The sequence below is a fragment of the Lonchura striata genome, chromosome 26, assembly GCF_050655825.1.
Source record: "Lonchura striata isolate lonStrDom1 chromosome 26, ASM5065582v1, whole genome shotgun sequence".
NCBI lineage: Eukaryota > Metazoa > Chordata > Aves > Passeriformes > Estrildidae > Lonchura > Lonchura striata.
Genome location: NC_140728.1, coordinates 1,316,887 through 1,329,907, shown reverse-complemented (window position 1 = coordinate 1,329,907; position 13,021 = coordinate 1,316,887). Strand labels below are relative to the sequence as shown.

At 53.7% G+C, this 13,021-nt stretch overlaps 1 protein-coding gene across 1 annotated transcript; it reads left to right on the top strand.

The window, feature by feature from the left end:
* Positions 1-7,007: 7,007 nt before the first annotated feature.
* DDX20 (DEAD-box helicase 20) lies at positions 7,008-12,166 on the top strand. The gene is made up of 11 exons (XM_021539489.4): positions 7,008-7,207; positions 7,445-7,539; positions 7,713-7,881; positions 8,078-8,192; positions 8,268-8,410; positions 8,818-8,956; positions 9,213-9,271; positions 9,615-9,697; positions 10,178-10,283; positions 10,427-10,528; positions 10,873-12,166. The coding sequence occupies exons 1-11, from the start codon at positions 7,024-7,026 to the stop codon at positions 11,991-11,993; spliced, it is 2,316 nt and encodes a 771-aa protein (XP_021395164.1). The 5' UTR covers positions 7,008-7,023; the 3' UTR covers positions 11,994-12,166.
* Positions 12,167-13,021: the final 855 nt, after the last annotated feature.

Sequence of the window (13,021 nt, the reverse complement as noted above, 5' to 3'; positions counted from 1 at the left end):
CGGGGGCTGCCCGGTGTCCGGGGCTGTCCGCGGGGCGGCTCCGGGGGCGGTGGCAGCCGGCGGGGCCGGGCGCGCAGCGCGGCGGCGCCGGGGCCGCGTGTGCGGGCGGCGGGGCGGGGGCAGCCGCAAGTGCGGGGGCAGCCGCATCCCCCGGGCCGGCCCCGGCGGCCGCGGCCCCGCTGGAGCCGGCGGAGCTCCGCCAGAGCCGGCGGAGCTCCTCCAGAGCCGGCGGAGCTCCTCCAGAGCCGGCCCCGCCGCCGCCCGAGCGGGGCGCTGAGTTCTCGTCGTGCGCCGCGCTCCGCACGTCGCTCCGCGGGCGCGGACCACCCCGCCAGAAGCGCGGATTAACCTACATGGCGCTGATCAGGAGAAACTGCAGAGCCACCCCCTTGCGGTGTCCCCGGTCCGGCTCCACAGCGGGCTGGATGCTCGTCCTGCGCCCGGGCAGCGCGGGGGACGCGGCGGTGCGGGCGGGACAGACAGAGGGACCGGGCGGGGACACACGGACAGAGCAGGACAGGTGCTCGGAGCGCCTCAGCGCGGTTTATTTTTATTTGTTTAAAATAAATAAAATTTAAGTTAATTTATTTATTTGACCTCGCTGCTCCGTGGGCGCTGTTTCAGCCCGTGGCAGTCTGCGCACACTCCGGCTGTGGGGATGTCGGAGCTACGGATGAGCCCCTCCAAGACCAGGATTCTTTTATCTCAGATCAACCTCTAATATTGCTTCTCACCGCAGGACACCAAACAGATGGACAGGCGAGCAGGGAAAATAATACAAACACTTTTGGATCACCAGACTTCAGAACCGCGCTGAATTTGAAAGGGTTTGAAGCTTTGAGTGTCTCTCACAAATAAATATTATTCTCATCTTATCTGCAAAATGTGTTGTTTAGATGATAAATGCTGAGTCCCCTGTGATAATTTAGTCTGAGTTGCTCTGCAATGCTAAAGAACTTGTTAGGAGGAGAAATAATATTTGGTGTTTTCAAATTTGGGATTAAAAACGTAATTACTTGGTTTTTTCCCATAAATTTCACATAGACTGGCTAAAACTTTTGCCTCTCCAGGTCTTTATTTATTGGAGGAAAACATTTTTCATAGAAGTTAATAGGATTTGGTTTGTTTGCGTGTTTGTTTACAGAAATCAGTTTCAGTGTTTTTGAAAGGTGACCTTTGTGTCAAAATCCAATTAAAATGGGAAATTTGCGATCTGCCCTTTCACATGTGTTTGGGAAACACTCCAGAGTTAATGTTTATTGATCCTTCCAGCGTCTGGGTTATTATGGGTCAAAATTTCCCGTCTCCTCGCCCATTTCAGGGCTCCCGTTTCCCATCTGTTCAGCATGGGAACAGCAGCTCTCTTCGAGGCTCTGTAGAGTGCGGGGCAGTAGAGATATGAATTTATGGATGAAATGACCTTATCAAAAAGTGGATCACTTCCAAGGGGCCGTGCCATGGTGGCAGCGGGTACCTGCCACCCCGCGTCTCCTGCGGCCGCAGCCAGCTAGCCCAGCTGTGGTTTTTGCTCTGAAATGGGCAGGGTGTGGGGCCAGCTGGCTGCTCCCCGCGCCGGGCTCGGGGGTGGGTGCCCACAGCCCACCCCAGCACGTGCCCGGTGAGAGCCGGGCAGAGGGAAAGCTGGCAAGGCTGGGCTGGCACCCGTGGGGCCCGGGAGCAGCTCCAGGGCTGGGGGTGAGCAGGGAGAGACCAACCCAGGCCAGTGTGCCAGGCGCTGTGTGCCAGGGAGAGTGTGCAGGGAGAGTGTGCCAGGCAGTGTCCCACACAGAATGTCCCAGGCAGTGTCCCTGGCACAGGTGGCACACCAGCGTGTGTCACACAGGTGAGAAGGGCCAGCTCCGTGCCCGCAGCACTCCGGGCTGAGCTGATGCTGTCACATCTGACTGTGGCAGCACAGCGAATCCCAGGCTGCTGGAAGGACCGAACTGAGCTCACACAATGCTTCACCTCCGGCGTGTCAAGGATTCGGGAGGCCACCCGCACGTGAACAAGGCAAGTGGCAGATGCTGCAAGCTCCTGTGCCTCGTGCGAGACACCAAATCTGTGATCTCTGGCAGATGAACAGGAAGAGCTCCTAGGCTCGTTTGGCTTCTGCTAAGGACATCCTTTTGATCCGTTTTCCAGCCTCGGGGCTGCTCCTGTCCCAGGAGACTGATAAAGGAGTTCAGGAGCACAGAATAAAGAAAAGACCGGCATATTCATGTGCTCCAAACTCCTGGGAACTTGCAAAGGAAGAAAAAAATCTGAAATATTTTCTCAGTAGAATTTCCTTACTAAGCAGCATTTTTCTCTTGCGTGTAGACAACTGGTTCAAAGCAGCACTGACACCTCATGCCAGGCCCTGCACTCCTTCCGCTCTGTCGTGGTGTAAACCATGAGCAGATGGTGCAGTGCACTGGAAAATCAGATCTCCGAGAAAGTACAGAGCCAAGAATAAAACTCCCCGAAGCAGAAAGCTACATGGTTTATTTCAGGACAAAAAGAAAAACTGAGATCCTTAGGCAAAAATTAGAATACTCCTTCAGAGTGGAGTATTCCACTTCTATGAACTGCCTCGTTCATTCCTGATTGAGGGAACATCCATCCCTTCACAGCTGAAGGCTCAGCTCATTTGTTGTCTTTCAGTTCATTGATCTGCTTTCTCCAGGCTCCCACGTGACTGTTCTCTGCTGAACTAACAAGCGTGGTTATCGCTGAATTTTCCTTCCTTTTGACTTTCTTGCACACTGACGACAAACCTTTCAGAATTTCCTCCCACTTCAGCTGCAGCATGACCTGAATTGAATCCATCCTTGTTTGAACCCACTGGGGCAGAAACACCCAGCCACGATAGGTAAGGATGTAATGTCAGAACTTTGGCTGTTTTTATATTTGTGCATAAAGAGATAAAATAGCCCCGAAAATATGACTGTTTCTTCCATTAAGTCTAATTTAGTGCATACAGCCTCTGCACTTGCGGCCTTTATATGTGAAGTTCTGACATGCCCCAGCCTCACTATGCCCATCCTCAAAATAAAAACTTCTAACGCTGCTCCAGCCAAATTCCAGCTCCTGGCATTGCTCTGCCTGCACTGGAGTGCCAGGAGTAAGGAGCAGGGCAGCTCCTCGTGCAGCACTGCTTGTGCTGAACATCTCCTGCATTTCAGCTCGGCTCGCTGCATTTTCGTGACCTAGATCCTGCTCGCATGAGCTCAAAAAATAATGTAGCAAATCTTGGTATCGAAGATTAAACTGGGATGATGATTATTTATTTGGAAGACAACAGGAGTGAAATAGTGGCATTTCTCTCTGCAGAGCTGAAATAGCTGCTCTGACCCGGTCCCTTAGGCCAGCTTGCTTTTACCTGCAGCTGCACCCATGCATGTGCCTGTGATGGCTCCCCCGTGGGCTTGAGATTCCATCTGAAATCTGGGGAATTCTCCCTGACCCTTGTGAAGAACGTGCCTGACGAGGAGCCCCGTCCGTTCCGCAGGAGGGCACTGAAATGAGCCTCAGATGGAGGCAGGACAGGACCATCCTCCTCCTCGTCACCGTTATTTATGGCAGCTCCACGCACAGGCTCGCTGGGAAGAGCCACAGCTTGGACATCACTGAAGCAACGGGGAAGATTCTGCTGCTCCCAAGACTTGCTGCTCCTTGGTAACTCCCAGGCAGCTTTCCTCTGCAGAGGGCAGGTGAATGTGCAGTTTTCCGTGGTGAACACGCAGGCGCCGTCTCTGCTGGGATCAATGGCCCTTTCACTGGCCTGGGCTCTACTGTACAGAGAGCAAACACAGTTTCCATGGCACTGGAAACACAAACATGTCCCACACTCCAAAGAGTGACTCACACGTGCTGCAGAGAACAGAGAAACTTCCCTGTCTTAATCTGAAAACATCTGCGAGAGGAGGATGAGATTATCTCACTTTCAAAATATGCTACAAATATTGTGTAAACCACATTTGCACTGAATAATTCCATGTCTTGGCAGATCTGAAAGACAAATCCTTTGAAGGCAAAGGAATAAGGCAAGGCTGGTGCCTGTTTGCAGTAGCAATGGCCAAATCAATAATGAATATATTCTTAAAATAAATACAACCCAACAATTCTGGAAGCCAATACAAACTGTCCATGTGCATTTTACCTCAGTATTTCAAAGAGTCACAACGAGAATGTAAGTGTTGGAAATGGAAGAGTAGATTTATAAGAAATGGAGGAGATGGATAAATTAGTGGGAAGTATTTAGTACAAGTCCTAATCCTGGTATTGCAGGTGCTAGGCTGAAATAGTCTGAAACAGTCTGAAATAGTCTGGAATAGTCTGCAACAGTCTGAAATAGTGACCACCCGACCTGCAGCCCCAGCAGCATCACTCAGAGGTGTCTTAGAACATCCCTTACCTAAAGCTGATACGCTGAATTACAGATTCAGGGGAAAACGCATGCAATTAAAATCAAATCTGTGATGTGCACTTTCTAGCAGGGACAAAAATGTGGTGAGGACTATCTTGGAGCAATAAAACATGCTCTCAGTGTATTTGGGAGGAAGAATTTTCCCTAGCAGGGCTTTTCTACATCCTAAAACCTCAAGGAGTTTTATGACCCCAAGCTAGAGAGTTTATATCCCTTCAAAGGAACCTGTTATTTTAGTAATATTCCAGCTCTGAAGGATGTCTCATCGGCTTCCTTTACTAACCTAAATCCTTTCCCAGCACCTATTCTGCCTGCAGAGCATTCAGATTGAATGTCAGGATTTCCAAAGGCTGCTCTGAGCAGGAATACTGCCTTTGGCTTTCCAGCAAGCAACAGCAAAGCCCTGTCATGGCAAAGCTGCAGATTCCTCTTGGCAGGGCTGACATGTGAAGGTCAGCAACGGGAATTCAGCGCTGAGAGTCACTGAGGTAAAGCAAGGCCTGAAGGGAGAAGATTCCTGTGTGGACTGTGACTCACAGCACAGCACCTGCACAGAGCTCAAAACACAGAGAGGAGCAGGAGCAGGTGAGATTTGCTATGGGAATGAGGGCTAGAACAAAACCCTTCATGGGCTCACAACAAAAGAGCAGGAGCAGGTGAGATTTCCTATGGGAATGAGGGCTAGAACCCTTCATGGGATCGAGTAGCGGAGCTGCAGGAGCCAAAATGTGACACAGCCCCTCCGTCAGGGCCAGAACCAGCGCGACAGGGACAAATCTGCCAAGGGAGGCTGGCACACAGGGAGACGCTTTGGAGAGTGTCTGCGCTGAACGGCTGAAGGAAAATGAAATAACAAACAGCACCTTTGTGAATGATGGTCGGGATGTGTCATTAATGCACCACAGAGAACAACGCCTGTCTGCAGATCACCTTGGTGGAATTGCAACTTGCACAGAACCTCGGGAGAACAGGAGTAAGTGAGAGAAACAGAGAAGGCAGCAGCTCCTGCAATGGCTCTTGGGGCTGTTCTGTCACCTCCTCGCTGCCCTTCCCCCTGGGAACAGTCCCTCCTCACTGCTCTTTCTTGTCTGTTCAAATCACATCAATTTAAAAGGGTTATGAAAGGCTCTATTTAATCAAATGTTTGTTATGTCCAGGTGTCTTTGTCTGTCTCCTTTCCCAGATTTATCCAGAGACAATTATCTCATGGAGACTCTTTCCCCTTGAGGACCAATGAGAATATCCACTTAGAAATTAAAAAATAATTGGAACAGTGGCATGCCTGTGGATCCTGTTACCTGTCCCAGCCACGTGGTGTGCTCCCCCTTGGTGGAGGGGAGCTCTCCAAACTGGAACTGCTCTGTGTCCTGCAGGGTTGATGTTTGGTACTCAGATATCCACAGGAAAATATCATCATCATAAGACATAACTGAATAGAATCTGACAGACTTTTCTCCCCATCAGGAATACAGGCACGAGGAATTTCAAAGGCGTGACCAAGCCTGTGATACACCAAAGCCATTAAAATTCATTTTGGCTGCCCGGCACTGTAAGAATAATGGCACAGTGTATGTGCTTGTACAGTAGAAGCCACTGTGGAGATTTTCCAAATTCCCTTGCAATGAATGGAAGCTGCACGTCCAGAGCCTCCGAAGCGCTGCCATAAAGGCTGATATTCATAAATTTAAAATAAGTGGCCTACAGAGGGTAGTAAGTAGGGCACATACAGATTAACACGCTTGCCCTCTGCCGAGCGAACACTACGCTGTTATGTTTGCTGTCATGTTCTGAGGGCTCGCAAACCGCGTGTTCTGTGCGCTGTCCTCGGGACGGGCACGGCCCGGGCCGGCAGAGCCGGGGGCGCTCGGACAGCGCCCGGCCCGGCCGGGGCGTGTGTGCGGGGCCAGCGGCGGCGCTCGGCGGCGATCTGCGGTTATTTGGGGCTATTTGCGGTTATCTGGGGCTATTTGCGGTTATTTATCTGGGGCTACATGGCGCTGTTCGCTCCGGAGGCCCTGACCCGCTATCCGTGCCCGCCCTCAGGCGGAGCCGCCGCCATCTCCCCGTGCCCGCCCTCCCTCAGGAGGAGCCGCCGCCATCTCCCCGTGCCCGCCCTCCCTCAGGAGGAGCCGCCGCCATCTCCCCGTGCCCGCCCTCCCTCAGGCGGAGCCGCCGCCGCCATCTCCCCGTGCCCGCCCTCCCTCAGGCGGAGCCGCCGCCGCCATCTCCCCGTGCCCGCCCTCCCTCAGGCGGAGCCGCCGCCGCCATCTCCCCGTGCCCGCCCTCCCTCAGGCGGAGCCGCCGCCATCTCCCCGTGCCCGCCCTCAGGCGGAGCCGCCGCCATCTCCCCGTGCCCGCCCTCAGGCGGAGCCGCCGCCATCTCCCCGTGCCCGCCCTCCCTCAGGCGGAGCCGCCGCCATCTCCCCGTGCCCGCCCTCAGGCGGAGCCGCCGCCATCTCCCCGTGCCCGCCCTCAGGCGGAGCCGCCGCCATCTCCCCGTGCCCGCCCTCCCTCAGGCGGAGCCGCCGCCATCTCCCCCGCCGCGCCCCCTGGCGGCGCTGCGCCGCGGGATCAGGGCAGCTCTCGCGAGACTCCCGCCGCGGCCCGCCAAGATGGCGGCGCCCAGGGAGGCGGCGGGCCGGGTCCGCACCCGGGACGTGCTGCTGCCCGGCGGCCCCGCGGACTTCGGCTCCCTCCTGCTGTCGCCGCCGGTGCTGGCTGGGCTGGAGGCGGCCGGCTTCCATCGGCCCTCGCCCGTGCAGCTGAAGGCCATCCCGCTGGGGCGCTGCGGCCTGGGTGAGCGGGCGGGCCGGGCGCGGGGCCGGGATGGGTCTGGGATCTGCCCTGACCCCGGGATCTGCCCTGATCCCGGGATCTGTCCTGACCCCCAGGAGGTGCCCTGATCCCGGGATCAGCCCTGACCCTGGGATCTGCCCTGATCCCGGGATCTGTCCTGACCCCGGGATCTGCCCTGATCCCGGGATCTGTCCTGACTCCCGGCGCTGCCCTGACTGCCACAGCCACTCTTTGCAGACCTCATCGTGCAGGCCAAGTCTGGCACCGGCAAGACGTGCGTGTTCGCCACCATCGCGCTGGAGGCGGTGCTGCTGGAGAGCCCGGCCACGCAGGTGAGGCACCCGGGGCTCTGGGGCGGGAGCGGCTCCTTTTGGGGGGATGTGGCACCGGGGCTCTGCGGAGGGAGCGGCTGTTTTTGGGGGATGTGGCACCAGACAGTGCGGTTTGCATCGCTGCGGTGCTGGGCTTAGCTCCCATCCCCCCAGTTAACCCTTGCCCCACACAGATCCTGATCCTGGCTCCAACCAGGGAGATTGCTGTACAGATCCACGCCGTCATCACGACCATTGGCATAAAAATGGAAGGCTTGGAATGCCACGTGTTCATTGGAGGGACTCCTCTGAGCCAGGACAGAAGCAGGCTGAAGAAGTGCCACATAGCTGTGGGCTCCCCAGGTAGGGAGTAGCTTTGCCGTGGTTTGGGTCCCCGTGGGCCTGCACAGGTCAGTAACCGGCCACGGGAAGCTGGCTTGGGGGAGTTTGTTGTCACTAACAGGGCACAGCCTCAGAGCAGCTCAGGAACACTTTAAAAGGTCACGCTGAAGGTGTCTGGGGCCCCGTTTCTGGAGCTGTTGGTGTTTCCCTCCTGCAGGGCGGATCAAGCAGCTGATCGAGCTGGACTACCTGAGCACGGCCAGCGTGCGGCTGCTGGTGCTGGACGAGGCAGACAAGCTGCTGGAGGAGGGCAGCTTCCAGGAGCAGATCAAGTAAGGCACAGCACCCTGCCAGGCTGCGTGGGCAGGCGGGTGCCCTGTGAGTGACTGCCTGCCCCTGTCTCTCAGCTGGATCTACTCCTCGCTGCCGCTCAACAAGCAGATGCTGGCGGTCTCAGCCACCTACCCCGAGTCCTTGGCTGCTGCCCTCACCAGGTACATGAGGGAGCCCACCTTCGTCAGGCTGAACCCCACGGACCCAAGCCTTCTTGGTGAGCACATAAAGGCACTCACAGTGGCATGGCTGGCAATAGATGACGAGGAGGGCACTAAAGCCAAAACACCTGCCTTTAGTTCCTAATTTCACCCCTGGGTTGTTCAGTTTATGAATATTGATCCCCAGTGTTGATGTAGTGAACCTTGAAGTGGAATGAGAAGGTCTTTAAAGGCCTTTCCAACCCAAACCTGTGATTCTGTATTTTTGAAATACCAGTGACAAATGGAGCTCCCTCCTTTTTCTATCCATTCAAAAATTCTAGCCTTTTTAGAAAATTTTCTCCTGGAGGTTCTGATGTCTGTCTGTTTGCAGTTTCCCTTCAGCTGCACTACCACGTGTTTACAGAACTCTGTGCATGTTTTTATGGCAGCCCCTAATCTGTTGTTTTGCTTTCCTGCTCAGGGCTGAAGCAGTACTACAAAATCGTGAATTCCCATCCCCTCCCACATAAAACCTTTGAGGAAAAAACCCAGCACCTGCAGGAGTTGTTCAGCAAGATTCCTTTCAACCAAGCCTTAGTCTTCTCAAATCTGCACAGCAGGTAACACATTTGCAATAACACCTGGACAAAGCTTGTTTGGGAGCAGTGCTTGTAATGCCCAGGCTCAGAGAAATTCATGGGACCTGCAAGGCCTCGGACTGCAAACCTCAGCTCTGAAATACTGCCTGAGGAATGCAGTGTGAAATACTGAAAATATCACAATGCAGTCCTTGGCTGTAGAGAGTAACCCAAGGACTGGCAGGTGTTGTTAGGCCTGGGGTTTTATTTCCAGTTTTCAGTGTGTGTGTTCCCTCAGGGCTCAACATCTGGCTGAAATACTGACATCCAGAGGCTTCCCTGCCGAGTGCATTTCAGGTAAAACCATTCACAATTTTCTGATTCCACTGAAATTGTGCATAAATGTGACCTAAACGAGGAAAATATATCTTCAATCTTGCCTTGCAGGGCCTCTGGTTAAATGGCTGAGAATAGCATTTGAATTGTCATAGGTCTTTCAAGACTCCATCTACAAGGAAAAGAATTTTTTTTGCAATGAGTGACCTGAGTTTTCCGGTTCTGTTTGTTCCTTCTTTACTCATTTGGGGCTGATGTTTGAGGAAGTTTCTAACTTATCCTGATGATACAAAGCAGTGTTTTCTAGAATGTGAGTGGCATAAAGATGAAGAATGTAACCTGCTTCTAATTTTTATCTTCCTAGGCAACATGAATCAAAATCAACGACTTGATGCCATGGCTAAATTAAAGCAATTCCACTGCAGAGTTCTGATTTCCACAGACTTGGTGAGATTTACTGCTTTCAAACAAGCTTTTTACAGATTCTATTTCAAATTTTACAGCATGCAGGAGTACTGCACATAAAATTACTTCAGAGGATTAGATTTGGCTTGGAATTGGAGAGGACATAAATGTGCTGGTGAAGCGCTGGGGGTTGGGACTTATTTTCACAGCGGGGCTTAGAAATCAGCCCCATGCCTCGTCTGCCTGCCCATGGCAGGGCTGGAACGAGGTGATACTTTTAGGGCCCATCCCACCCAGCCCGTTCTGTGGTCTGGCTCAGGAATAGCTGTCATTTATCTGCTGCTCTGCAGCCAGAAGCTGCTCTGTGGGCAGTGTGCTGTGAGAGCTACGCATGTCAGGGTGACCCCAACACCTTGGGTGACCCCTGTGGTCCCTTCCAGCCTCCCCAGGTTCTGGATTTATTCCAAGCTCTGTGCAGCTACTCAGCTCTCAGTGCCCTTTTCTCCTCCTCCCTCCCTGCAGACATCTCGTGGGATTGATGCTGAGAAGGTGAACTTGGTCATCAACCTGGATGTGCCCCTGGACTGGGAGACCTACCTGCACCGCATCGGCCGCGCCGGGCGCTTCGGTGGGCTGGGATCTGCTGGGCCTAGGATCTGCTGGGTTTGAGCCCTGCTGAGCCTGGGTCCTGCTAGTCTGAGCCCTGCTGGGCCTGAGCCCTGCTAGTCTCAGCTCTGCTGGGCCTGCTGTTAACTCTGCTCTGTCCCACAGGCACCTTGGGGCTGGCTGTGACCTACTGCTGCCGTGGGGAGGAGGAGAACACCATGATGAAAATTGCTCAGAAGTGCAACCTGCAGCTTCTTCTCCTGCCAGGTGGGCCCTGTGCTGAGGCTGTGGCTGGGCTTGCTGGTCTCCTGTCAGAGCTTCAGACGAGCCCAGGGGTGGTGTGGCCTCCCTGCTGGGGCTGCTTTGCTTCTAGCCCACGTTCCTCACTCTCAGCTCCTGACAAGTAAGGTACTGCTGTTTGTCTGGAGCAGCCTTTGGTCCCTTCTGTGAAGGAAATGTTCTGGCTCTTTGAGCTTTTCTGGGAATGGAAGGGGTGTGTTTGGGCCCTCACTTGATGTCTGAGATGCAATTTGGAGAAGCTTCAGCTGGGTATCTCCTTCCAGAGGGAAGGAGGCCCTTGACTGAGTGGCTGCTGTTTCTCCTCTGTGCAGAGCCAATCCCTCCTGGAATGATGGAGCAGTTTGAAGATGGGCAGGTGGAAGTTAAACCTGCAATACCCACGGCTCCTGTGCTGAACTGTGACACTGTGTGTCCTAAACCAGAGCAACCAGTGCTGCAGCCTGTCCAGAATGGATTTCCAAACACACCTCAGCCTCCCTCTAACCTTCCAAGGGGTAATTCTTCTGTAGAAAGGCCAAAAAAGACTCCGAAGCAAAAACAGATTAAAAAGTGCACAAATCCTGCAAAGGTACAGAGAAATAGAGGCCCCCAAACTTCCAGCTGTCACACAGAACAGAGGAATCAAGTCAAACCCATCTCCAGGATGGATGGACAGCACAGCACTCAGGCTCCAGACGAGGAGGCCTTAAAGAAAAATCTTCCCAAAATTCCATGCTTGTCTTCTTTCAAAAACCATCTCGCCAGTCCCTGGAGCTTCTCAGATTTTGTTGAAGATTATGAGTATTTCATTAAAGAAGGGTCAGAGAGAGAGGTGGAGATTTTCAGAAGTTACTCAGGCCCAGGAGAGCAGCGTGGGCTGCCCAGAAATGGGGATGTGGAGTGGGAGGAGATGGAGCATCACACAGAGGCAGCAGCAGACGGGGCAGTGTCTGCTGACAGCGATGGCTCAGAGAGCTGCAGGGATTCCTGGAGCAGCAGGGCCAGTCTCTCCTGCCCTGGGGCCTTGTCAGACACGCAGGAGCCCCAAGCTGTGCCCCCAGCACGGCAGGGCCGGGCAGGTCCCTGTCCCACCCCTGGGGCAGGTCCCTGTCCCACCCCTGAGCAGCCTCGGGAGCCTCCCCACGGCCCGAGGCAAAATGGAGTGAGAAAGAAAGTGCCCAAACAAAGTGCTAAACACAAGAAAAGCCACGAGCATCAGTCCTCCAGTGCTGCCACGAGCAGAACTGAGGAGGAGCGGAGCTGCAGCTCCTGGGATGATGCTGCACACGAGGGCTGGGGTTCTGAGGAGTACTGGGAATGTTACTACAACGCCTGGCAGAGCTACTACTCAGCCCTGTCTCACTACAGCAGGAGCTACTGGCAGTTCAGCTGCATCAGTGCCTACCACATCAACTCAGTCTATCTCCAGGAGCTGCTGAGGGATGAGGATTGATGTCCTGGGACCAGGGCTGGCCTGGCCTGTGGCACCAGTGCTGCTCTAAAGGACACTGACAAGAGACAGATGGAGAGAAATGGTGTCTTTTTATAAGCAGCTGTGTCTGGTAAATGTTTTACACAGGTCCAGTGACGCTGTTACAATTTGTTAATAAAAGAAAAAGAAAGACAGCTGGATCTCAGTTGGAATCTTTACAATCCAAAGTAAAAAAAGGATGATAAAAGGCAGCCATTCCCACATTAAAAAAAGTCAGAAAGGACAAAATACAGAACAATCCCAGGGCTATTTCATGAAATCCCAGAGAGGTTTGGGTGGAAGGGACCCTAAAGTTCACCTTGCTCTGCCCCCAGGCGTGGCAGGGACCCCTTCCCCTGTCAGCTGCTCCAGCCCCAGTGCCCAGCCTGGCCCTGGGCACTGCAGGGATCCAGGGCAGCCACATCAGCTCTGGGCACCTGTGCCAGGGCTGCCCTCCCTCTTGCCTCCTTGCCTTCCCTGTGGCTGTTGGTGAAGCTGAATTCCCTGTGAGGCTCCATGGTCTGTTCAAAGCTGGTGATGATCCCACTTTCCCTAATTCTCTTGGTAAACACCAGGCACTGATTACATCCAGTGAAGTGGCAGAATGAAACGAGCATCTCAATGCCCGTATTGCTAAATTAAATCCAGTTAATTAACACTGTATAAATAATATTTCTATAGCAAGGTGTGCAGCAGGCTGTGTGGTGGAGCATTTAATTATGTAGAAAATGTGCAGCAGCCATCATAATTGGTCTGCCCCTCTGGGTGCAACAGTATCAGACTTCCCACACTTTCAGGAATGTTTAATTAGAATGGAATTACCTATTACTGCTAAAACTAATTGATATTTCCTGTTTGGCTTGTACAGAGCTGTCCTGGGGCAGGAAAAGAGGGAGTGCTGCTGGCTTCGGGTGCTGACCCTGGGCTGGCTCTGCACTAATTTTGAAAGTTGTTTCTGTGCTTTGCTCCTGCCTTACTCCCTTTGTGGGAGGGAGTTCCCCTTTGTGCAG

Excerpts from the sequence above, each read along its gene's own strand:
- DDX20 (XM_021539489.4), top strand. The coding sequence starts at position 7,024 with ATGGCGGCGCCCAGGGAGGCGGCGGGCCGGGTCCGCACCCGGGACGTG. Across the intron at positions 7,208-7,444 it reads GCTGGGGCGCTGCGGCCTGG|ACCTCATCGTGCAGGCCAAG; the intron begins GTGAGCGGGCGG and ends CACTCTTTGCAG. Across the intron at positions 8,957-9,212 it reads TTCTCAAATCTGCACAGCAG|GGCTCAACATCTGGCTGAAA; the intron begins GTAACACATTTG and ends GTGTTCCCTCAG.